Source organism: Cupressus sempervirens, chromosome 8 (genome assembly GCF_028749045.1).
Source record: "Cupressus sempervirens isolate cs-2001-9-10 chromosome 8, ASM2874904v1, whole genome shotgun sequence".
In the NCBI taxonomy this organism is placed as follows: Eukaryota; Viridiplantae; Streptophyta; class Pinopsida; order Cupressales; family Cupressaceae; genus Cupressus; species Cupressus sempervirens.
This window is the reverse complement of record NC_143125.1, coordinates 149,922,397-149,950,210: the sequence shown is the minus strand read 5'-3', so window position 1 is coordinate 149,950,210 and position 27,814 is coordinate 149,922,397. Positions and strand designations below refer to the sequence as shown.

General features: G+C 37.4%; 1 protein-coding gene across 1 annotated transcript in view; it reads right to left on the bottom strand.

Moving 5' to 3' along the window:
- LOC149541995 (5'-3' exonuclease family protein) overlaps window positions 1-27,263 on the bottom strand; it is a 93,906-nt gene extending 66,643 nt beyond the window's left edge. The window contains exons 1-7 of the mRNA XM_089797044.1: window positions 27,171-27,263; window positions 26,947-27,063; window positions 11,276-11,334; window positions 11,093-11,152; window positions 10,897-10,950; window positions 10,686-10,734; window positions 10,511-10,558 (exon numbers count right to left, since the gene is read on the bottom strand). Coding sequence (XP_089653170.1) covers window positions 10,511-10,558; window positions 10,686-10,734; window positions 10,897-10,950; window positions 11,093-11,152; window positions 11,276-11,334; window positions 26,947-27,063; window positions 27,171-27,182 — 399 coding nt within the window. The 5' untranslated portion in view covers window positions 27,183-27,263. The remainder of the gene's footprint in view (window positions 1-10,510; window positions 10,559-10,685; window positions 10,735-10,896; window positions 10,951-11,092; window positions 11,153-11,275; window positions 11,335-26,946; window positions 27,064-27,170) is intronic.
- Between the last annotated feature and the right edge of the window lie 551 nt (window positions 27,264-27,814).

Here is a 27,814-nt window from a genome sequence, read left to right as displayed (position 1 = left end):
GTCTACAACATTGAACTCCTCGAGCATCCGACAAATTTCAAATACCTTTATCTTTGAAATAGCAGGCTTAAAATCCAATGTTGTTTTTGTTATTGAACAACTTGAAGGGTTGGATAAAATCAAGGAACAACAAATTGAAATGGCTTCAATACACTCTTCTCTGATTGTTGAAACTAAACGGAAGGTGAAATCATGGGGCTCTCTCTGTTCGAATACAAATTCTACTGCACCCCAACTGAGCTTGGATAAGATTGTACAGGGAAAGATTAATGATAAGTGCATTTGTCATGCACGTGAGCTCAACTTGCATGTTTGAGGTCTCTCACCCACTGCCGATCTTATGGTTGCTGGACATTCTTTCCTCTTTGACCAACTCGGTATATGTGACATTACTTTAGACAAGTGTTGGTTTAATACTGGTGATACACTCTTTATCAGATTTTTCTCCCTTTCTAATAGACTTCCGACACCTAGAGTGAAGAGGAAATTGTTCTCTCTCCCCTCTAAAATTTATCTTCATGAAGATCTCACCAAGGCACGTGTTACAGAGCTGAAACATGCACGAGAAATTGTGGCAAAGGTTAGGCGTGTTGGAAAGTGGGTTGTTATTAGGAATCTTAGAGCAGTTGTTCATGATTATCCTCCTACTGGGTGGGTAGTGAGGTTGACCTCCAAAACTGCACGACAATTTCAACAGCAATCTAACAAGAGGAAATCCCCTTCTCCTCTTGTCAATTGTTGGAATGGTAATGGCTCTTTGTGGTCATTGCCTAGTCTCTTTCACGATGTGGTGGGGCCCGCTGATATTTGGCCGTTAGTGAGACTCACGAGTGTCCCATGCATCCTCTCCCTGGTTATCTGAGATACCAGTGGCTACCAGTTTGCAAAGAAGTCAGTGGATCAGGTGGAGTTGCTTGTTTGATTAGAGATGATATTTTCAAGTTGACTTCAGTGGTTCACTCTAATGCCTTTGCTAGATTCTCGTGGATCTGTATTGGGTGTCGTAATCACCGTTAGAGGGACATCTTTCTTGTGGTTTGCTATTTTCCACCGACCTCTTCTCCATATGCTATTAATGAGGCAGAGAATGGTGATCCTTTTGGTGACCTTCAAGAGAGTATCTCACATTTTATTGCCTTGAGTGATATTATTATTCTTGGAGACTTCAATGCACGCACGAGGAACCTCCAATCTCCTATACATGACCGCGACTCTGATTCGATTTACATTTCTAAGATTGATCCGACCAATATGGGACTCCAGTGCACCTCAAATGATGCTTCTCACCCTCTTTCTTGTTATGGTCATCACCTCCTTCAGCTCTGTGAGTCTTCTGGTTTGTTGATTCTAAATGGGTTATCCTTCTACCCGAGCTCTAATCTCTTTACTTAGTTGGTCTCACTAGGGTGGTGCGAGTGTTGTTGACTATGTCATCACCTCTTCTTCCTTCATTCCCTTCATTCACCGTTTCACCATTTCTTGCCTCCCCTTCGCTGACCATGCTCTCCTTAGCATTGCTATCCGCTCTTCTTCCAGTTCATTGCCTTCTTTGCAGCCCTCCCCCATCCCGTTGACCAATCTCTACACTCCTAATAAATTTTGCTATTCCGAGGGTGATGGTGAGCTTTTTCCCTACCATCTTAAGAGACTTCTAACACCTAGTTTTACTAACTCACAGGCAGTCTCAGTCATGTTTTTACTTGCTTCTACAATACGAGAGTCCGCTCTCCTTTCCATTCCTCATCGAACTCCTCTCAGATTTAAGCATCGGAATACTTGTCCTATGAATAAATGGTTTGATGACAATTGTAAAGCTTTTCATCGATCTATTTGCTTTGCCTTTGAGATTCACTCCCATACCTTCGCCCACCTACGTTTATCTTATCTTTGTTTCCTTCGCCACAAGAAGCGTTCTTTTGCTTCTTCCCAGTGCAGATCCCTTTGCTCCACACTTATCCAAAATCCCCAGAGTTTTTGACGCACCCCTTTCCCTCAACGTCCTCCTCTGTACTCCATCCTTGACTTCCACTTTTTGACTTCCCACACCATTTCGCTACATGACATTTCGGGTCAGTCTTCCCTTCATTCCATTCTGCCTCCTTACTATCGTTTGTTCACTTCCTCCAGTATCTCTGAGGCCATTAGATCCATGAGATGTAGTAGAGCTGCAAATGAGGATGATTTCCAGGCAAAACTTTTCAAACTTGGTGCTTTTGTCCTTGGCTCATATCTTCCCACACTCTTTAATAGAGTGGTTTGCACTAGGTTTCCTGAGACCTGGTCGAGGCATGTGATTTATCATATTCATAAGTCTGGACCTACTTCGGTCCTAGGTAACTATAGGACTATCATGATCAGACATACCTTTGCCAAACTTTATGCCATTGCTCTAAACACCTTGTTATCTAGAGAGCTTGACAGAAGAGGGTGCAGAGCTAAAGGGCAAGCTAGATTTTGAGCTAACTATCAGATTATGGATAATATCTTAACATTGTGGGCTATTATTGAGGAGGCTAGGCATCACTCTAAGAAAGTTCGTTGTTGTTTTGTGAATTTCCACAAGGCTTTTGATTTTGTTCCTAGGATGGTCTTATTGCAGAGACTTAGTAAGATTGGGATCTCAGATATGCTTTTGACTACTATTATGAGATTGTACAAGAAGGTGACTAATAGGCTCAGGACTCCACAGGGCTTTTTTGATCCGATTCAGAGCACCATTGGTGTGAAGTAGGGCTACACTCTTTCTCCTACTTTGTTCGGATTGTATATTGACAAGCTCGAAGATTTTCTTGTGAGCTCCTCTCATCTGGGTGATGGGTGTTATTTACATCAGGTTTTGATCTCCATTCTCCTTTTTGCAGATGATGTTCTCCTGGCCTCTTCTCATGGCAATTTACAGAGACTCCTTAATGGTTTGGCCTCTTTTTGTGACCAACGTCGGCTTGTGGTCAATCTAGCTAAGCCTTGTTTTATGATCTTTAATTGCTTAAAGACCTCTCATCTTCATTTCTTCTTCCAAGGGCAAGAGGTGGAGATTACTTCTTCCTACGTGTATCTCATAGTGAAGTTTTTGAGACCCTACTTCAATTTGAGACCTGCTATTCAATACAGAATTAGTAAGGGTATGGGTTCTCTAACCATGATTGAGCAACAGTGTTTCAAGCATCATTTTCAGGATATTCCGTCCAAGTTGTCCCTCTTGGACTCCTTGGTCAGATCGACTGTTCTTTGTGGCTCGATGGTTTGGGGGCCTTCTCTTCTTGCTTCTAATTAGGCTTCTATTGAGTGTGTTCAGATGTTTTTACGACGCATCATTAGATGTCACAGACTCACCCCCCATAGCATTGTTTTAGCCGAGTTTGGAGCTCATCCTTTTAGGCTTGCGACCATTTTTTACTTGATCTAGTTTCTCCATCGGCTTTGTGGTTTCATGGATTCTAATGTTGACTGTCATAGATACTCTCATCTTGCATATTGATCTTCTGTTCAGAGTATGAGACCTGACACTAGCACTAGATCTCGCTATTGGTATGCCCTGGCCACCTCTCTATTGGGTTCGATCGGGATTGATATTGATCATCTCCCTCTATACCAATTCTCGCTAGATGCTCCTGCTCATCTCCTCCCCTCTCGTCAGAAGTTGAATGGCTATGTTAGACAAGATATCTACAAACAGTACATTATCAGTACTTGGAGTAGTCCTCCTGGGGGATTACATCCTAAGATGGCATTTTATGTCGAGCATTTTCTTGAGATCCAGAATGGTATTATTGTGCGTCCTGCTTATCTCTATCGGCGTTGGTTTCATTCCCTTCGATTCTCTTTAGACTCCTTCAGAGTTGGTTCTCATTGTCTTCAGATCCAGACTAATCACCATATGGACAGAGAGGATTAGGCTTGCAGATTGTGTACTTTGGCAGAGGCTAAGTCTGAGACCCATTTCTTATTTCGTTGCCCTATTTACTATGAGATCAGAGGGAGATTTTATTGTCTTTTCAGAGATTGTTTCTCTCTTTCAGAGTTCTTCAGCTATATTGATCAGCAGTGTCTTGCACTTTATCTTTGGGAGGCCATCCAGCTTCGTAAGCATACCCTTTAGTCAGCCACATCTCAGAACCATGCCTCTGACCAGCTCATTACAGCCTTTTTCTCCCCCTTCTCTCCACCACGAGGTATAAAAAGGCCTTCCAGCATCACTCCTTCTAGATTGGTCAAACATTGTAAGTCTTTCCAAGCAGTGACACTCCTTCAGCGAGTCTCAACGAAGATCTATGACTTTGAATCGTCCACGGTTATATCCTTTTGTGACTGACTACTTTGTTCCAAGGAAGGCTTCATAGTCCTTACCTTGTGTTTCTTGGTCTTCTGTTTTGTTTTGTTTCTTTTCAAACATCGTTTGGTGTTCCTACTATGGATAGCTCTTTTGTTTGTATGCTTTGTCCCATAAACCTTTCTAGTTTTTTGTTGGACATCTGCAAGTTGTGTACTTCAACGCTTGAAAGGATGCCAAAGTTGGACAAGTAAAAGTCCAATGAGAAGCACAATTCATTTGCGTTGTAATTCATGGCAAACCTTGTGATCTATAGTAGATGACGTTGCCATCTAGAGCAGGCTATCATTTGTACGAAAAGTTCAATGAACCGGTGCATCATTTGGTATCTATCTCTGAATCTTCTTTGTGCAAATCCTATTACTAATGGGCTCCATACGCGAGTAAAGTGGTGAATAGAAAATACATTATAAAAGGGACTTGGAAATGAAGTTTGAAAGAAGCACGAAACAGTCAATGTGGAACCTGCAAAAAGAAGAGACATGGGCAAATCACTGTAGGCAAAGGATAGTAACGATGAACTAGCATTCACTGCCAAAGGCAAACGAGGAACTAACATCCTCTCACCTTAGACAAGGATGACAGGTTTAATTGGGTAATCGATGGTCAAACGACTAAGAAGACAGTTTGTGGAGCACAGAGTGTCAGGACCATGTGAAAAGTAAACTAAGGAGTATTATTATGGAGAGATAATGTTCAATGCATGGGGAATTTGTTATATATGTCAAGAAGATGACATATTATGGGAGAAAGGAATATAATAGGATGAACAATTAAGAGGCACAATTTGACATAGAGACTAACACATTAATAATAAGGTCAAAACTCAGAACAAGGAAAGAATGTGATGGGATGGATATTGTGGACGTGAGATAAGTGTGAGAGACAGTTATACATAGTGGAGAGGATAATACTGAAATATCAAATAAGGAATACAAACCCACAATAATAAGTGAGTTAAAAGCGACCAAGCCATTCCATGATGAAGTGGAATTCAAGATAGGAAGAGGTAAGTATTTTATAATTAATATATCTTGAGAACCACTTTTATTTATTTAATTTCTTATTTTGTGTCCATGAATGGTCTATAAGAACTATTTGCCTTGATCTTTTCCTCTAAGAATGTTCTTTAAGGAAAAAGAGCGAGATTGAGATTCAGAGGCAAACTAACATTTCAAGCACCTTGAAAGAGAGGGAGCAGATAGAGGATATGATTCAGTCAACCTTCGGTGATCTCAATCATATTGACTTAGAGGGAGTAGATCATATTGAAATGAATTCTTTAGTGATCAATAAATTATGGCAGACAAAAAGACTGTGATTCATGAATATACCTCGTGATTGTGTGATTGTAATGGGCCTACCCCCTTGTACATCATGAGAGAGTGACAACTTCCAAATGATGTTACTTGTATTTGCAAAAGTTATTGAAAGGTGATGATCTTACAATAACTTCATTTTCCATTATGATGAGTATCTTAAGATGTTTATGCAGATCATAATAGATTATACTTTGTATAGTGGATGTTTATATGGTAAGCATTATGAGAATGTCTGTGCACATACTTTATAAACATTTTTTCAATACATGGTGAATGTTATGCATATTGATATTCTCGAAGGCCATTACACGGAGTACTTGGTGAATATCACACGTCTTGATGTTCTGGAAGGCCATTACTCACAGAGTACTTGGCAAATATCACACGACTTGATGTTCTGAAAGGTCATTACTCACAGTGTATGGTGAATATCTTGCATCACAACATTCTGGAAAGCCCTTACTCAAAGAGTATTTAGTGAATATCATTGATATTCTGGAAGGCCAATACTCATGATATCAGATGTGATATCAAACCTTATTGAGTATTTGGTGAATATCATATGTTGATATTCCGAGAGACCAATACTCTTCATATCAAATGTGGTATCAAAATGATGGAAATCTTCTTATCAAAGATATCCTTAATCTCGTTAACTTGATATTACTTTGAGGTAATACGTGTGTTTATCCTCCCTAGCTAAGAGGAAGTGTTGATGTTTGGTAGCTTCTCTCAGATAAACCTATTTATAATTATATATGAGAGAAATTAATATTATATATATAACAAAGATTAAGAGTTTATTATATTAATTATCAAATTAACAAATAGACATGCCAATGGAAGGACATGTCTCTTCTTATCCTTTTCTCATTATAAATCAGAGGTCACTCCCATTTGGAACATACATACCAAACATTATTGCAGTGCTGAGTAAATTTGTGGGAGTCCTTGAAAATTCAACACTCTTACCTAGTCTATTACTCTTTTGAGGCAATTGTGATGTTCAATCCGGGTGGCAAAGCTAATTGTTAGTTCACTCTGGTTTCTACTCTCTTCGCTCAATTGGGATTGAGATGGACCATCTTCCCCCTTTTCAATTCTCTCGGGATGCCCCTAGTCACCTCCTCTCCTAGTCAGAGTTGAACGAGCACGTTAAGACCAACATCTATAGAAAGTATATTATCACAACATGGAGCAATCCTCCGAGAGGGCTCTGCCCAAGAATGACTTTGCTAAGCACTACATGGACATTTAGAATCAGGATTATCATACGCCCGTGGTACCTCACTCATGCTTGGACTAATGCCCTCAACATCTCTTTGGGGCCTTTCAGAGTGGGTCCTCATTGGTTGCATATTTAGACCGACCATCAAATTGAGAGGGAGGATAGGATTTGCAACCTTTGCTCACTTGGGAGGTGGAGACTGAGATCCATTTTGTTTTTCATTGCCCCATCTTCTATGAGATCAGGGGGAGGTATTATTGACTATTTAGAGAGCACAGCGCCCTTTCATTCTTCTCTAGATACATTGATCAGTGGTGTCTTACCCTTTACTTTCAGGAGGCCCTTCAGCTCCATGATCATACTTTATAGCTTCAAAAACTGTCGGTACAAACTTCAGATCACCTTATCACCTCCTCCTTCGCTCCTAAATCTCCTGCCCGAGGGACGAAGCAATCCCTCGACCATGCTTCATATCACACCAAGTTTGTTGGGCCTCACAAAAGGTGCACCTAGCAGCCCCACCCTACTTCTAACAGTTCTTCGAGATAGTCTGGGACGTACCTCGCCCCGTAATATAACCTTTTGTTCAAAATTACTTCTCGTCTATGAGGAGTATTGTTGATGTGAGTTTTATTCCACCACAACATGCAAAATCAAATACTCAATGTTCCAAGAAGAAACACCAAACATTTGATCCTCTCATGATATAAAGTCATCTCTCATGCTAAGCTTGCAAAGCAAGATCATGAAATGACTTCAAGGTTCCTTCTTAATTGTGGACTTCACTCAGTGAAATAATGTGGTTTGTTGGTTAGCACAAAGGGGACTTACACTATTCATTCAATGAATATCAACTCTTGCACTCCTAAAGATTTTGCTTCACAATGTGCAATGAAAATATAGCCTCTGATTTTGCTTCAACTCTTACATTCTCAAGTTGTTCTTGTGTCATTAGAGTTATTTTTGGGGACTGTTGTAGTAGTTTCATAATGTAACAAGTCTAGTGATCTCTTTCAAGGAATTCGTAAGGATACTATATTTTGTATTTGGAAGCAATATCAGCATCATCAAGTATCATCAATCCAAGTTTTGTGAAGCACTTTTTACTATCTCTTTGGCTCTATGTTGTGCTGTCTTTGGTTATGAGTTGTTAAGGGTGGTGTAGGCCTTCATCAATTATAATTTGATTCAGCCCACTAGTCTACAAGTGTGTTCAACAATAAGTAACAAAGGAACTTTAAAAGTGAGAATACAGCAATGAAATGAATGTCTCCCCCAAGATAGAATAGGAATGAACAAAGTGAAGAGGAAGAAAATATTATATGTATTAAATATTATATAGCCCTTTAAGTCTATATAGCCCTTTAGGAAGAGGAATTCACTATGTAGCCCTTTAAGTCTATATAGGTATTAAATATTATATGATATTTATGTAGAAAAATTAAATGGTTCATGTAGAAGTTAAATAAATAATTTATTTTCATTCAATTTACTAAAAATCTATGCATGTTTTTTTGAATTATGAGATTAATACCGACTCATTGAAACGGAGAAATAAATCTTCAATCAAAAATAAAGTAAATAATATTTAAAATAGTTCTTAACTAGTGTTCCACAAAGACATGTCATCCCAAAATAACTTGTATCCCTTGTAGAGGGACATTCTAAGACTTCAAAACTTGGGGGAAATGTAATGTTCTAGTCCTCCTCTAAGATCAGAAGAATTAGTAAAATGATTTATGTGTGGTCTACTTGTGCGGGTGAAGTACAGATGGCGCACAGTATCGAGAATGTTGCTCAAGTAAGTCCATACGAAAGGCCACAGAAGGCCATATGGTAGTCTAATCTGTGCCACACGATGGGTGATTGGCGTACAGTAGGCAAGGCTGGTAGGGGTCGTACAGTATTTAGAGGTGGTTGTACGGTATGTTAAAGAGGTCGTACGGTATGCTGAAAGGGAGGGTTGTACAATGGTAGTGACTAGGTAGGTCGTATAGCAACTCGTACGATGAGTGTATGAGGGAGCAAGGAAGGTATGGAGGTGATGGAAGATGTGAATGAGGTCGTACGATGGTAGAAACACAGGCCGTACAAAGAAATATTGAATGATATGGGTGGACGAATGGGTGAAGGCCATATAGTCAAGGGATGAGCAGTATGGAAAATGACAGGAGGCCACACAATTAGTTATTTGAGCCCAATACGAAATACAATCTTGTTCATATACTAACAAAATAAATCTAGACAATAACAAAGACTTGAATGCGAATAATAATTGCCGAAAGATGTTGCTCTGATTTGCCAGATCCAAGCGAAGTATTACAGGCGACGAAATAGGGTGAGGGTTGAATCCCACCGAAGCCGAAATAAACCAAATAGGGAAGATCTTTCACTTCCGAAATGGCGAACAACAAAGAATCCCAACAAGAATTCGCTATACAAAGAAAATAATCCAAATTGAATACCTAAAGACTACCTACAAGCCGTGCTTAAATACTCGTTGGGAAACTTTCCAAAGGTGTACAAAGATAGCCGACAACGACACAAACTACAGAAAAAAAATTAAAACAGGTCTGAGATATATTAAATCAATCGGCCCGTTAACAATAGTTTGATAAATGATTTATTTTATAACGGGAACATTATAGGAAATGTCTCCCCAAAAACCACCATGCCTGCCACCATGATTGGGGGTGCCCCTAGGTCGTTTGCTATATGGCCCATGCCATTACATACTAAATGCAACTTTTAACTTCAGAAAATCAGTTTTCCTTTCATTGGGCAAGTGCAAACTGTTATATTGCAGATTTTTCGTTGAAGATTTCAATTCACCTCAATTTTCATATCAACGTCACCCCTTCAACTAGTGCTTCGATGTCATCCTCCCCCCGACCCCTTGTTGTCCCCAAATTTAGAGCCTTGGTACCCCCATATCCAAAACTCGTTCACACACATTGTATCCCCCCATCTCCAAAAACTCATTGAACTATATTCTTCACTAAAATTAAGTTTTATGTGTTAATACTAAATAACATTATTCTTAAGTAAAACTAAATAACTTCTATTCCTATTCTTACAATAGGTAGGCAGCTCAAGGCTGATATCTCTCAACATATTTTAGATTGATGTATTTAATACATCTAGGCTAGTGTTGATTTAGTCACAACCCACATGACCTTTAGAACCCAAAACATTCAATACCTTCTTATAAAGCTCAAGTAGGAAAACAAAATCACTGCATTTTTCAGTACAACTGAAAGCCTTGAGCAAGGGACTTGTTAAAAATAATTAACCAAATTGTCAATCAATTATTTTGCTAATATCTGCCCACAAAAGACAACAAACGGCCACTCTGGTCTTATCAGGTTGGTGTTAATATAGCAAAGATTGTGCTTTCTAAGTACATAGCATTAAAAACTATTAAAATCATAATTTTATTTATCTGCTAGACTATAACTAAGCACAAGCTGTGGAATTCAACACAAAATGCCAAAGGATTTTTTGTAGCGCTATACAGCAAATTATTGAGTTAACCTTCCTCTTTAAAATATAATACACATATTTGAAGTAAGCTATACTTTTGTTTGTCTTAACTAGTAATTAAACTAAAATAAAGTGTAGATTGCTCACCTTGACTGTTCGTTTGCTGTACCTTTCAATATCTTCCTTGACTCCCGTCTATAATGAACAAATCAAATTCATATGCCAACATGGGAGTTATTGTACAAGGAAAGTGAAAAGAAAGCCAAAAATCAGGAGACAATGTAAAGGTAAAGCTTCATGTAACCCCCGGGATTATAAATACCTCAATGGCCTCAGCTAAATCCTCTGTAGCATCTTCTCGCCTTGATAGCCTATGCACAGGCCAGCATACAAATACTTTATAGATTTTAAGAAAGATTACAAAACCATAAAAAGTGGTAGCATGTTAAAGCAACCCAAAGCCATATTATGTAAAAGGGATGTTGTAAACTAGAAAGGAAAACAACTAGATTACAGCATGTCCTGAAACTCACCGCTTGGCGAGCTCTTCTTTTTTCAGCTCAGGTGGCTTTCCATCAAACACATATCTGGTAGAAACAAACAATTACCATTTCACACAACAAATATATAAAGAATTGAAACAAATCAACTTGTTTGTTCTCATGCTCTTATATTCACAAGACTGTTATAGAAATATAAATGACATTTAGAAAGATTTTTTTTACTTACACAGGCTTAATACCAGCTTCTAATAACCTAATCGTACGTGTGAACATTCCTTGTAAGTGGCTGCAACAAACATTGCAGTTTTAAAATATTGTTTCATTGGCTCTCACCATGAAGCTTCCAAGCTACTATGTATTTGAAAGTTGTCTATAGTCAATAACATGAGCCAAAAGGAACAATACCTACCTTGTAACTTCCCCTGCTTCATTTGTTAGCATTTCATTGCCAACTCGACCAACAACAATCTGCAACACTAACACTAATAAAGTAACTGAAAAAAAACATTTTGTAAAGCATATAAGAAACAAATTAATTATAATGCAAGTCAAACAAGTGATTTAACACATAATTATTCCCCTGTTTAAGAGCGCTAAGAAAGTACAATGTAAGTTGATTGTAAAGAAAATGAAAGCTAAATTAGGATGTAGGCAACAGTCAGCCATAGAAAACTAATGGATACAAGTAATTTCTAGGAATTCTATCCACCTATGCCACCATAACAGATCAGGTAGTTCTCAAGATTCCCCAACGAACTTGCAAGCATCAAACAAATTATCATTATTGATCATTCTCCTTGTAGTTGCACACATACATGGATCAAGAAATTTCCACATAAAGGTCAACATTGATATGAACTTTAGTATTGCAGGATAATGGCAGTTAGGCTACCTATAGGTACACATATAAGGAATATATTGAACATGTCACTGCAAGTGTTGCTTAATATTTATTAATCCCCCAACCAACTCAGTAGAACATGAATCTTTTGATATAAATAGATGATGAGGTCCTTCTAGGACCTTGCAATTAAAATATTGTCGAAGTTGCCAGTGTGGGTATCGGGTAACAGAACCTGTTACGTGAGTAAAGGGGTGTGTGTGTATGTGTATGTCTAACAGGTAGAACAGTGGTACTCATAATTCCCAATTTTTATGAGGTCACAAAGCTACCAAACTATCCTTAGGAAGATTAATAATAAAGGCATTACATATGAACAACTGAGTTCTCCTTCCTTTGCTTGCAACAACTTTGCTCGCCCTCCCATGCCCTAAACAAATGATTTCCACATCCTTTTATAGAATTGTGGATGCTGCAACATTCCTCAAGATCTATAAAAGTTCTTACTTGTACTGGGAGATGAAACACCTGTTCTTTTCAATTTCTGAATTAGACAGTTGTGGGACACTATCTTGGGAGCAGTACTGTGCTTAATAGAACTGTCTTTGACACTTCTGCCATTGTTATGTCTTCTATCTAGATTGAATACTCTATTACCATTTTTATTATTCCCTAAGCATATCAGAATGTTGTTTAACATACCATCATTATTTTTAACTCATGAAGTACTCGCGAATAACATATTGCTATCCTATCTAGAAAGCCTCATGAGTATTTTAATTCCCTTTAGAATCTCTTGAAGTTTTGTTTCTACAAAGTGACGTTGCTAGCACATTCTTGATAGAGTAGGGTAACTTTTCAAAATTCCTAGAGTTAGGAAACCCATCGATGAAAATCGGCAACGAGAATTTTCATAGTTAGTAAAACACATTTGAGAGGTTAAGAGACAATCAATTGCAATGTTCAATCACAATGCCTGGGTGGGCCTGGATTCCCTCCAAGTACATCCAAGGTACAAGGGAGTACACCCACAGGAAACTCATGCATCTAGGGAGTACCTCAACGTACGCAGAAGCATACCTGAACCATACCAGTACAAATACCCCACTTGAGCAACCCTCATTGAGGCATCATTAAGACAATTGTGCCAAAATACCTATACTGAGCTACTTTGTAATGGTTCAAAGTAGGCAATTGACAATATGGATGATGGCCAAAAATATCCATGGAACGGAATGTAGTTCTAGCGTCCTCCTCGAGGTACTGTTTCTTGTCTTGCTGTAGTGACTTGCATTCGTTCAGCCCCACGACTTTGTCTCTCAATCTAGTGGCCTCCTGCACTGTCCCTACCAAGATATCCATTCTCAGGTGTCGCCTTCCATTATTGCAACTTCTAGCTCCAAGAGCCTTTTGTTTTCTCACGCCAATTCCTCTGTGGTTTGTTTACAACTTGCAAGTGGGCAATGGAATTTAATCCTTGTCACACGAAAGTGGGGCATCTTTAACGCTCTATGGCAACATCCCACTAACTTTGATTCTTTCGGGGAATCAATCGTGCAACCTCATCATTGATAAGTCAAGTCTAAGCATTCAGAAAAGATGCCATGTTACGGCATAAGTTTTGTGAATCAATCAGAATTTCATGATAAGTTAGGGGTCAGGATTCAAACACCATATCAGCAAAGACTAGGACTATACTCCACGGGGAGAAAATTTGGGAGTGTGTGGTTCCATTCAAAAAAGATGCCATGTTACAACATATGTTTTGTGAATCAATCAAAATTTCATGATAAGTCAGGTGTCAAGATTCGAACACCATATTGGCAAAGACTAGGACTATACTCCATGTGTAGAGAATTTGGTAGTGTGTGGTTTAGATTTGATGGTTGGAGATTGGGACATGAATAAAGCAATGCAAATGTGCAGTGTTCTCAAGCGACAAATTTTTGTTTTGCCTGAAAGTCTTCCCTTTGGAGCGTCTGTCGACATTTACAATTTGTGGTTGATTATCATGAAGCCTATACAGAAGGCTTTCGTCCTTCATCTCATCAAATCTAGATATCTAATAGAGTTGATAAATCCATTCAAGCATACTTTTAGCAAGTTAAGTACCTTCTTTCATCTTGAGCTGGCATGTGTTATTTAGTAAGAAATCATTTGTTATGGGTTGCTTGAAAGTTAAAATTTTCTTTCTATGTTTACTTTTTGTATTTGATAGGAAACTTTTCAAATTAAGTAGAATTATTCTTGTTGAAATTGTTTTTGTTAGCTTTCTCACTAATCATCAACCAGAGATTATGCGTAATAAGGGCATGTTATACATATATTTTCAACTTCATCTATAACGTTGGCAAGAAGGTCTATATGCTCTGAACTTTGTGTTCATATTTTTGACATGAACAAGAAGATACTATTTGTATTCTTTAGAGATGTCAATAGTAGTAATGATTCTGATGATGTTACTGTCAAGATTTGTGTAAAGGGTTCAATCCATAAGGGCTCGTTTGGTTGATGGAATATTATTGGTAAACAAATTGTTCCTTTTCAATTAACTCTTTAAATGCCCAATATCCTGTGAACAATGACTGATTACAATAGTAGGGAAACCATAACTAAGTGATTAATTCCCTCTAAATTTATAGGTATAGCACCCTTGAGTTTATGATTTGCAATAAATTTGTTTGTTTCTAATCCTAAGATGGGATTTGTTCTTGATGAGAGAACAAGAGAGAAAAACCAAGTTATGCCTAGACAGGAATTAACTCAGGCTAAAATCTGGATCTTAATGCTAACCAAATCTATGACCACACATCTTATGAACCCGCAAACTTGGTGATGCAATAGTGAATTCTATTTACATGAATAGGATGTTTAACAGAGTGATTTTAACTCTAAATGCGTAGGAATCTAAACTAAGAAACAACACAGGGAAAAGTCTCTTTTAACTTTTAACAATACTATGATTACCTTCAGTTTGTTGTATTAAAACCAAGGAACAAAGCTTTGCTTGTTCATTAGTTTAATTCAACTCAAAGGGACATTTTTAACTAAGACATGCAATGGAACAATAAATAATTGATACAAAACACATTCAAGTTGTCTCTCCAATCTTGAGTATTTCACACTTAATTTTCAATTGAGTACATATATGATTTCAAGATGAACCGTTACAAAAAGTAACTGAATCGGTTCATCTTCTTCTCAAAAATGACAAATAGCAAGAAGCCAATTGTCAGTTACAAAATCATATCAAAATACAAAAAAAAGGGAGCAATATCATTTCACCTTTTCTCCTTTTCCAATTTTGCTTTATAGGCCTTGGCAGCAATGACAATTGGAATGAGCTCCTTGTGTCTGTTGACGTGGATGTTGGTGTATCTAATAAGCCACTTGGAGTGTTCTCTAGCCAAGTCTTTAATCGCACTCAACCGCTCTTACACTTCTTCTACTGCCACATGTATGCATCCGCTGAGTTGTTGGAAATCCAACACTCTATCCTGATGGCTAGAAGATCTCTCTATTAACTTATCCAAGTAGCCAAAGAAAGCCTTTTGCATAATGGTGACTCCTACTACCCCTTTTCCCTACCCAATTGTTTGGGATTCAAAGCGTAGGCCTTTCAACAACTCGTAATCCCTGTCTTGCTCCTCTTTAACTTTGCTTTTCGTCTTCTGAGTCCTTCTGCAAAGGAGACCATGTCATCTTTGAATTGCAAGCTCTGTTGCCATTCAAACAAAGGCTCATCTCCCTTTTGTAAAATCTTGGCTCTGACTGCTTCTTTCGCCTTCATTTGGATGGTCATATGCAGAAAGGAGATGCAATCTTCACATTTTGCCTTTTTCGCAAACAGAGTTGCCCGATTAGCTAGGATGTTATCCTTTTCTATCTCGAGCATCAATACTGCATTGCCTAGTTGTTCTATAATTGCAAGTCCTTCAAACTTGAGTTTTTCACTCCAACCTCTGTCGATTGGTCCAAAATGCTTGTCCTCCTACAATTGAGTGATAATAGCTTGAATATCTGTAGTTGTGGGATCACTGGTAGATGGTATCCTCGAAATGCTTGCTAACGAGGCAACCAATTACCTGATGAAGCAGTTGAGCTCATGGATCTCTGCCTTCAACTTGACCTTAGCAAGTTTGAGATCTTCCAATTCTTCTTCTATCACTTCGGTAGTTGCTTTTCATAAGCCCACCTTGGTGTCATGCCTAGACTTCCTAGATCCGGAGACTATAATTCAAAGTCGATTGTGATCAAATCCTTGATCCTGCCTTCTTTGGTGGGCTTGGAGATCTCCATGGTGAGGTGTCTCGTGCCCAAATCTCGGTCAAGGACAGACAAAGTCTTTGGCTTCTTTACTTAGTGCTGACCCGAAGCGGATGGCCAAAGATAGAGTCTCTTTGTTTGGAGCCTTGTTTTCTATCCTCTTCCTCTGCCTGTTCAAAGTGCTTTCGAGCCATGACTCGATGTCGATCACTTTGGATGCAGTTCCTAGTGTCTCCACACTAAACATCTTCCTCTTACTGGGAGTCAAGAACTTTGAAGACGAAGAGAAAGGATTCCCTGGAATAGGGGAAATGAATTTTGAAGCCTCACTAGTCCTCACCACTTCAGATGTCTTCCTTACTGCTTCATCTAATTCGGTGGATTCACTTTCACTCCTCTCTCCATCGCCGAGGTCAACTACCTAAATGGAGGGACTACTCAAGGAGAGTAGTAGCGCTCTTGTAGATGGAATGGGACTGGCCTAGGGCTGTTGAACTACTGGAACTAGAGCGTCCTTTGGTTCCTCAGCTTTCTTCTTTTCGGCCTCTACTTTGGCCCTGGTCACAAGGACCAAACCATCTTGACAAGTTTTGTATAGAGGAATGTTTTTCTCAGGAGGTTGATCACCTCCACCTGCCGGTTGAGCTAGGCCCTAAGCGAGTAATGGAGTTGTGCCTAGAATGTCGCCAGGGGAAGATGATGTTGCAACCACATCCGAGATGGACTGGGCGGACGCACCTTTACTTCTTCTCTTTCGTGCCTTAGTCCACTCAATCCACTTCCCAGTCCTCTTATAAATTTTTGCCATCATCATGTCCAGGTCTTCCATGACCTCTCCCACCGGTTCAGAGCTTATAGGGATGTTTCTTATTTTGGTCAAGTATGTTGTGTTGTACATATTCTAACCGTCATCTTCTATTCCTTCCATATTGATGTTCACATTGTATAGCTTAATCTAATCTACTGTTCACCTTGCAAAAGCATGATCACGACTTTCAAATTCATCTTTGCAGTCGGCCCAATAGTCTTCAATTGTGTCAATATGCTTTATCACACTTCTAGTCTGCAGGACATCTTTAGCATACTCATTGGGATCAAACATAGGTCTCAAGACCTCGTACATATCCAACTTTTACTTCTCAAAAATCTTCATATTTTTAGGATCAGATCGAGTGTCACAGCTAAATGCTCCAACCTTCATGGGGAACTCATACCCTTTCTTTCGTAGACTCACACTTAGGATGTTCACTTTCAAAGCCTAGAGAATAAGTTCAATCAGCACGATCATGTCGCTTGGGTATCTTAGTAGCTTCAGGGCAAAGTCGTCGAAAGTTGCAAGATGCAAGTAAGAGAAAGATGAAAACTAAATGAAATAACAACCGAACTGGCCAATGGCTACCATCGCTTCCGAGGAGAATCTCTATTATGGGCACCCCTACAATTCCTTGCAAATTCTCATGGTAAACACATCATTTACTCTTACATATTCTACATAACTATTCTGCATCTGAAGGCAAGGATAAAATTCATACGAGTTAACATCATTCAAGAAATTGTCTAGACATGGGAGACCGGGCCATAATTGCAAGGAAGACAGCATATATATCAGGAACAAGGACATGTAGAGTGAATTCTAGAATTTGGCCGTTTGGAGAGCGTTGGACAAAATTTCGCTTACCTCCTGCGCCCAATCAATATACTGTGTATTTGCACATATAACTTGAACCAAAAAGAAGTATTGTTCAACAAAATTTAGGGCTTTGGTTTCACCGTTCAATTTATGTAGAAGAACCGAATATCAATTATTTTTGGCTTGAGGTTAGAACCAAACAAGGTCTTGGGGACTTTGCTTTTGTCACTATGCGGCTTTTGAAACCATGTCCACATAATCTCCTTCCTCTAGATCATCTTCTTTGCTGAAAATTCGGAAATAGCCCTGCTAATCATTAGGTCAGACAATTCCTCCCATTCTAGCACACGAAGGCAATTTACAACTCTTTGTTGATGGAAATCAAGATGGTATCATCGGAGAGAACAATCTACTTCGTTTCTAGGTTGTAACGATGGATGCACTTGTATACAAGTTATGGGGCTTGAACTGCAACCGGGAAACCAATGGCTTCAACCAAACCACTTCCCCAAAGCTTCTCAGTGATAGGATGGATGCATTCGGCCTTTACCCTCTTTTGGAAGTCTGCCATATCAAAGAAACGGAGGGACGTGTCTGTGAAGTTTTGCAATTGAGACTTGATCCCAATAAAACCATCAAAACCCACGAACTTAGTGGCCATAGCTTACAAATAGGACTTTGAATCGAAAGGTGAAAAAGACAATAGACTTCTACAATCATTGGCTTTTAAAAAGTTATGTGCACTAGTAGAAATGAGAAATCAAGAGAACAAACTAATTGATTCAATCGCCTGATTGCTTTTATATGAGAGCCCTAGTTCATCTATTAAACTTCATAACTCGCACCGCATGAGTGATAATTTAAGGAAATGTCTGTTAAAAGTAAATGCAAAGGTTCAACGGATATTTAAAGGTCCTTTCATCGTTCTGTTGGTTGTAATGGTAACTTTACATTAACCCATTATTTACTTTTCCATTTTCCCCTTAGTTTTGGAAAATTGCTTCTGGAGTACTCTATTGATGAAAATCCGCCGAGTAAGATCCCAATCACATCTTTCACTTGTGATAGCCCATTATGTCCCATTATCATTCTATTATGTATCAGGTTCTTCATTTGAACTATATCTTCTTCATTGCCTCGATTTCCTTAATGAGGTGGGAAATTGCCTTTATGGGTTGAAAACCCTTTGAGGAGAAAGCGATTTTCAATTTTTTGCCGATGCTTCTATATGGTCGAATCTTTGATAAAGCGTGATTGTTATTGTTCAGAATGCCTAAACAAGGTATAATTGTTCACTCAGAGGTTACTTAGCATCTTGAATTTCCCTTATATTAGTTTTGCGGAAAATCGTCTTCATGAGTTGAAAACCTACCAAGGAGAAGGCGATATGAGATTTTCCACCAAAGCTTGTTTCATCGGCCATCAATATAGCTTGAAATTACTTATGTTGAAGTCATAGCGATAGACTCTTGCTTTGCAGTTGCTACAGAGATATGAAATCTTCAGGAATTACACAACATTAGAGACAATCCTGCAAACACGATTCGTTAGGAATAAGCAAATCTTGGTTTTCACCGGGTTGGGTACTAAACCTACCCAACATATTACATGAAGTTTGACAAGAACCCGCCCAATTTCCAAAATAGAGGAGGGATTTAGGGAAAACCCGATGAAGACTGCCTACCTATCAGGACTAGACCTAGACTTAAACGCATATAAGGACGAACTTTAATTTCTACTAGGATACATAGAACTCACTTTTGAAAAAGATCTAAAGAACAAAAATGAGGCAACAAATATGATTTGAGAATTGGCATTCAAAATCCTGAATTTGGGATTCTGGAACATGAAATCCAAATTACGATTTTGAGAATTTGATTTGGGACCATTTGGTTCATCAAGAATTCATAATGCCAAAAGACATTTCCTCCATTTGGTTGCCCATTTCTAGAATTAGGATATCACTAAAATAAGCATATTTAAATTTTATAGACCCTAAATCTAAGATGAAAATAAAGAAAAATAACCCAAAAGACTTCATCCATTTAGTTGCACATTTCTAGAATTAGAATATCACTGAAATAACCATATTTTAAATTTTACAAACTTCAAATCTAAGATGAAAAGAAGAAGACTGGCATGTTGAACAAAGGTTTTTAACTTAATTGGGAACGTTGGAGATTAGTTGTGTTGAAAAACACAGAAGTTGCAATCGATACCTGTGTTTTTATCTAATTCACTGGCCTTATCATTCCAGTTGAGCTCTCCCCACATTAACAAAGTTGTCGAAGGAAACGTAAATGACCGATCCGAGCAATTTTGAATCCAACCATCAACTGCACTATGAAGCAGTGTTGGTATGGGTAAAGGGCATATTCAATAGCCACATGCAATGAACAGGGGTTTTGTAGCGCATGGCTTCTATTGCCCTAAGATCCAACGTGTATAAAGAATAGGTGACAATCCAGTCTGCTTCTCTCGTATTTATAAAATACTGCACAATCTCATTGCTCGCAAGGGAGGCAAGGGAATGCCCAACAACAAATTTTGTCCATAGTGACGAAGACACACCAGGAATATCATCTATGCAGCCTTGCAACCCAACTACAATAACGAATTATTAAAAATCAGATCTGATTTTTCAACGCGAAGCCAATAATAATTTAACTACTAATGGTTCTTGAGTTTTCATCTATACCCAAGTTTAGATGGTGATGACAGAAGAGGAACGATGTGACAGAGGTCGTCCAAAGTGAAACGGAGAGGAGATGAAGTCGTTTAGCAAGAGGAACAACCCAATTGAATGCAATGTCGGACACTAAGTAGAGCGATGTAACTCCTAAGAGATTGAGGTTTGAAATGAGGTTGGTCACATGGGATTCCATGTTTGCAAGGGAGAGGAGAAAGGCCTCCTTGTTATCCCACCTTTCTGACCCGCCCACCACGCAGTTTGGAATCTAGTGTTTCGCTCATCATCATGGAAATTGAATAGCAGTATGTCACAAATATCAACGGACATCAAAAAAAATTGATTTCAATTAATTTAGAATGCTCATTTTTGTCCAATTGGAATTAAAATGAGAATTAGAGAAATTCTACCTATTTAGATGGAATACCGAATCCCGGATTGAGAGTAAATAGCAATACCAAATTCTAGTTTTTTCCAATTCTAAATCCAATTTTGCACACCGAAACAACAGATTAAATTTTTTTAGGAATTACAAATGCCAATTCCCATCTAATTCTGGCAACCAAACAAGCCCTAATAAGAGGTTGTATATGACAATGAAGAAAATTGCAAGTGTTAAAGATCCCAGGTTATTGATTTGTTGTAACTTGTAATGGCACTTATGGATTTTATGTGTGTTTCATGTTAACTTCTCAATGCATATGTATATGATATTAAGAGGCATGTCTTTGTAGAGACATGTCTCTTTAACTCTTATTATTTATCAATAACATTTAATTATTATCATGATCAAGAATATGATAATAACTAATATAATATATATCTATATATGTATATATTAAATGAACTTTAACACTCCCTCTTAGTTAGGGAGGATAAACATGAGAACAAATATTACCTCAATGAAATATCAGGAATGGCAGTTTTAAAGATATCTTTGATCAGAAGATATCCACCATTTAAATATCATCTCATGATATCAAAAATAATGGCCTCCTGAATGTCAAGTCACATGACATTCACCAAGTACTCTGAGAAATGATATTAAGAGTAATGACCTCCTGAATGTCAAGTCACATGACATTCACCGAGTTCTCTGAGTAATGATATTAAAAGTAATGGCCTCCTGAATGTCAAGTCACATGACATTTACCAAGTACTCTGTGTAATGGCCTCTTGAATGTAAAAATGCATGATATTCACCAAGTACTCTAAATAATAGCTTCCTAAACATCATGTCACATGATATTCACCAAGTACTCTAAGTAATGACCTCCTAGACATCAAGTTGCATGACATTCACCAAATACTCAAAATGTTCATAAGGTATGTTTACATGTATCCTCAACAATACTTACCATATGAACATTTCATGGTATGTTTAAGAAACCTAATCCCCCATGCAAGATGATAATCTATCATGATCCACTTAGACATCATAAGATATCCATCATAACAGAAGATCAAGTTATTGTAAAATCGTCACTTTTCAATAACTTCTACAAATACAAGTGATAATCATTTGGCAGTCGTCCCTTTCTCATGATGTACACAAGGCCCAAAATAGTCATGAAATAACATTCATGACTCATTGTCCTCTGATTGCTGCAATTTCTTGATTATGGTCTACTCCCTCTAAATTGATACGACCAAGATAAGAAAAAGTTAATTGAGCCATATCCTCTAACTGCTCCCTCTTTTTCTAAGGTTGCCTCTTATGAAGTGTCAAACTCCCTCTGAATCTAATATCAATCTTCATTTTCCTGCAAGAACATCCTCAGAGAGAAAAGAAAGGATCAAGGCAAATAACTTTTCTAGTACATACATGGATACAAGTAAGAGATTTGCTACAAAAAGTATATAAAGATAGTTCTCAACGTATAATAATTAGAAACCACTTATCTCTTGTAGTCAAAGGATAATGCCCTTTAGACAATACTTGATCCACTTTAGCATTTCTTACAGATTAATACTCCAACCTCCAAGCTCATAAATACATGATAAATTATATTCCTTGTATCTTCTTTATAAAGAATATAAAATACAAATTATATTCTCTGATTCTCCCATATGTATTCTTTATTTCGATATATACATATTTCATTATCAAAATGGTTATGGTATTGATAGAGGTCAGCTTGATGATTTGTCTTGTATGAATGAGCACGTGGAATCACTAATAGATACAAGTGCTTAAAGGCAAGCCTAGCAAAACTCTTACTTTAATGATTTGTGAGACCTATCCCAAATGAGTCATTCACAATTTGAATCTGACAATTGCCTATACATTCAAGACTACATATATTCTCTATAGGAGACATTTTATGTGCATTCAACACTTAACCAAACATTTGATCATTTCCTCATGGGCTACATTAGTTGCTTTGTAGACACGATATCTTCTATGTCCCTACCTTATATAGCTTGCAAACTTCATTCGATACTTGAAAGTATTACCTATCTGTATGTTTGGTTCGTGATGAATAATACCTATGACTTTGCAACATTTTAGTAGCTACCGAGATCTTTACATACTTCAATCGCCACTGGTTTGACAAGTATGAGGTATCCTCAATCCTCTTTGTGGTAGCATACAATTTGTCATCCACATTAAATCAAAATTTGGATTTCCCATCTTTGGGCTTTGAGTGGTCGCTAGAAATAGATGCTCTATAGTCTATTGTTAACACTCTCTTCTCCAACATTGTTTTCATACCTCGTTGTGAGACTGTACCGAGTCTATTTGAAGATGCAGCACCTATTACTTTATATGTCAATGATAGCCTTCAATTGTCAAGTGGACACACTACTAAGCACAAAAATTACCTTCCAATAACAATAGACCCTATAGTCTATAGACTCCGTAGTGTGTGTTACATCAAGTCTAAGCTTCGATCTTTGAAGGCAACATCCACAACATTGAGACTATGAATCCATGTGCCCCAACTTACAACGACATACACAATCTCCTCTGTTGGTGTGAAATCCTCTATCTATTGCAATGAAGACATAATACAAACTCATTTGATTTATCTTCTTTTTCCTTTTATACACTAAATGTTCATGGTGTTATTGTCTTTAATGTTACATCATGCATCCTTAGCTTCCAATGGTTATTCAATTGCATGTGGTTGCATACACAAACCATGTTTGACATTTCTCAGCTACATTTAATTTAAATTCACAATTTGCTTTGCCCACTAGTCAGTAATTAGGTTGAACTCAATGTCCTTCAAAGTTCAAGTCGAGGAATATTCATTCACTGCAACACATCGGAAGATGGAAACACATACGATAGAGTTACGTTGCAAGCATTTGCATCATCATCATCCACAATAATGAAGAAAGGATCACGGGATGTGTTTATTAATCAACCTGGTTTTGATATCATGTTAAAGATCCCAGGTTATTGATCTATTGTAACTTGTAATGGCACTTATAGATTTCCATAGAAGCATGTCCCTTTAACTCTTACTAATTTTCAATAACATTTGCTTATTATCATGCTCAAGAATATGATAATAACTAATATAATATAATATATATCATATATCATTTATCTCATAGATGTATATATTAAATGAGTTTTATCTAACTGAAACTACACTACCATTAACAGCAAGAATTCTAAAGAGATAAGTATTATATAGGTCATAAATTCTTGTTATATCATTGGAAATTATGTATGATTTCATCATTGATCTATGTATATGTTATGATGTTATTTTATCTCTCTTGGTTAGAAGGCACAACAAGAAGCAATGGGATGAGGATGTTGCTTTAATGATACATAGTTAGAGGGAGATGTTTTAGCTTCAAGAGAGGTTTCATTTGTTATCTTCTAGCAATGATCAAAGTTGTTCTTGTTGAGAAGGAACCTTATGGAATCCCTACCATTTGTATTGTAGAATTTGAGACTCTTGTTGGAAACGAGTCTCAACAGTAATTTTCCTTCTTGTTGATTATGAGTTCTTATTATATTAATAAAGCATGGAAAATCTTTTACTTATGAGGGAAATCATAGTGAAAATCATGTAGAGAGAGTTCATGATGTCATCATGTTGAGAGATTTCGTGATCGGAGTTGGATGTCATGTTGAGAGATTCCATGACAGCATCACATTGAGAGAGTATGTGATGTAAGTTGGTTGTGAGCCTTGCAAGCTTGTCATGTTGAGAGACCCCGTGACAGCATCACATTGAGAGAATCTATGATGTAAGAACCTTGCAGGCTTGTCATGTTGATAGATTCCATGACAGCATTATGTAGAAAGATTCTGTGATGTAAAATGGTTGTGATTCTTTCAAGTTTTTCATGTTGACTGAGTCCATGAATTATGTTATGCTGAGATAACATGTTTTTGTGAGAATCTATGTAATTAGAGTTTATCATTGACATTCGTCGGTTGCAGCTATGTGTGACTGCTATGCTAAAGATCTCTCTCTTGCTAAGAGAAAGTGTTGAAGATTGTAGCTGTGATAGAGATCTTTATCTCTGATTTTTAGAAATATGATCATTATAACCATTATGGTCATCTTCAGCTGAAAAAGACATTTGCGATAATTATAGAGATAATATTAAATATGGTGACATGTGTCATACACCATGCATAGAGACGTGCATTTCGAAATTTGAAGAGGCCTTCCATTGTGATGTGAAGTGTCTCTCAAACTCTATATATCTGCATGATTACTTTGTGTATGTGCATCACATCAAGCAAAAAGCATTGTACTTGTACATTTTCTTGATCAATAAAAGCAATATTTTTGTTATGTGCTTGGGTTTTTCCCTTCAAGTGGAAGAGTTTTCCAAAGATAATCTTGTGTGTCTTTTGTGCATTTTTTCTCTCTCCTCTTCTTGTTGTTTATCATTGTTTCTGAGCAATTCTTCAACAAAAAGAGATGTGAAATAATAGACACAAAAGCCTCCACCTGTTTCCTAAGAGTATTCACTTTGTTGAAGGTTGAGTTACATCTAACCTTGCCGAATTTATCTTACTTTATGACAGTCGTAATCAGATTAGTATCATTGACCATAGAAAGTTTGTTCACTGTCCTATGAATATTTGAAGTTTCCAATATATAACATTGTCCTCATAACACTGCCTTTCTTTTGGATAATGCCTCTAAGTAATTTGCTCATGGTTAGTCATCCATCCTTTGTTCACTGTCAGACAGTGCCAGTAACAGTCTTAATCCATTGAGTTGATCCATCGGGATATGAGTAAATGCTGTTCAGGGGTCATTGATATTTGCTAAAAAGATTTCGAGGTATCTCTGTAACCATTGAAAGGTTCTTTCCAAGTAATGAAGTTGTATCCAACCCATATGCTGATCAACCAATGAATGGGTGAGTTGGTTGCTTATTTGCTTGAATGGCAAGTGCTGATCAGACAGTGAGAATATGATGTCATTGTCTTCTTCAATGGGCGGAAGTAAAACAGTGAACAATCCTCTTGTAACATGCTTGCAAGGCAGTCTAATATCATGGGTTTTTCTGGTTACTTGTGGTTCTTGGAGTCTTGATCAGTTATTGGGAATGGAGGCCTAAAGAGCTTGGGTCCTCTTTTGGATCAGTTTAGATAGTGGAGGACTCTAGTTTCTGATGTTGTCAAGGATGAAGAATGTGCTGTAAGACTGACTTTGGATCAAGTACGGATCCTATTGAACATTGTTAAATGGAAGAGAGTCTTTATATGCCTCATCATCAGAACATGAGCCTGGAATGGAGTTTGGGTCAATTACCACCCTAGGAGTTGTGTTGGTGTAGGATGCTCTGCATCGCATTCATTTTTGCAACTTATGATATGAAGTATTTCATGATGTTTTTTATTGGAAATTATGATTATCGCTGTTTTTATATTTTATAATATTGACTATTATATTATAATACTTGAACTCGTACATGTAACTTAGCAAAAAACATCAAACAAAACAAGGTGCAGTATAGTAATTTTGGTGAAATTAGAAATGCTATAACTTCTAAACCAAGATACATCATTCTCCATTGCAATATCAAGCTTAATTGACAGTAAGGTGTGTATTTAATGTCTTTAAAAGATTAAACAACAAACATAGCTTTTAAAAAGTATTTGATTTCTATCAATCAACCTAACTCACGCCTTCAAATCTTATTGGGTCCTAAAAAATAAAAGCCTTCCCCTATTCTTATTTTTTCATGTTCTTATGCTTATGTATCGGGAATTGTTGCCTAATGTTTTTTAATGTCTCCGGACGTAAATGATGTAGCCGTAAAATATGTGTGCTTCAATATTGTTATGCAACCTTCCTAGTGACCCAGATGTCCAATTCTTCAATTGTTATTAGATTGATTATCTACAAAACACCAGCCTTCAATATTCCCAAGCATTCATCGAATTCTCGCATTCATCAACGACCGAACTCGAAACGAGTTGTAATATGTCTCTCCTCACAAAGTATTAAGTGAATTCAGAAAACCCACAGCCTAAACTCAAGTTTAGCTAGATCAGTGGTCATGAACACATAACTACATCACTGAAGTCATAACTAATCAATACAGAGAGCCATTAAGCCAAAAAAACATAAAAATGCAAAATCTAGCAGCTTGCGAAAACTATTTTATTTACAGTCTAGAAATTTCATTCTACGATTCTATTTAAACAGTAAAGCTTACCAGGAACTGATATATGCTCATGCTGGCATCAACAGCTATCTTCCGTCCAAAGTAGCTCTCAAACTTTTGTTCCTTTATCGTCTTTGGTGCGTTGTCTGCTAGAAGCTTCGTTAAACCCTGCCGAATGAGAATTGAAAAACAGAAAACATGATTTTTTTCCATCGAGAATACATACAGAAGTGCAAATACACTGAAACATTTATTGTTGTACAAAAATTGCTTACTTTTACTCCCATGGTGAAGAAAAATTTTTCTGCAGAATGTAAAAATTAGGGTTTGGCGCTGGGTTAGGTGCTTTCAAAACAAAACCCTGGTTCCAGTTGCAGAGTTTCCCGCCAATGGAATTTTATACGAGTAAAGTTCGTCAAATGACGAAATTGGATGAAGTAAACGTAAAGCGACGGATAATGTGAATAAACCCAAATGTGGTGATTAGTAACGGGGGCTCGCTTTTCGAAGCATACGGGGCAAACAAGCGCTCCCTCGATTTCAATGATTTCTTTTTCCCAGGCCTTTGTTATGGGAGGGCTGAAGTAGCATTGGAAATTTGGTGGTTGTATTGATGTATTTAGTGGTATTTTAAAAATATTTGACATTAAACTTGTTAGATCCTTTCATATGAGGAATACTTATGCATTCGTGTCATCCTAATATCACATTAACACTACCAATCAAATCAAAGAATTTAAAAGATTATAAGAAATTTCAAATGTTTATATCTTTTTTTAATTTTTCATTATTTTATAAATCACTTTTTTCATTCATTCTATTGGTTCATAGATGGGGAGAAAATTAATTTTCTTCAAAAAAATACAAATATTTTCTAACAACTTCATTTTGCATTAATAAATGCATTAATTACAATTTT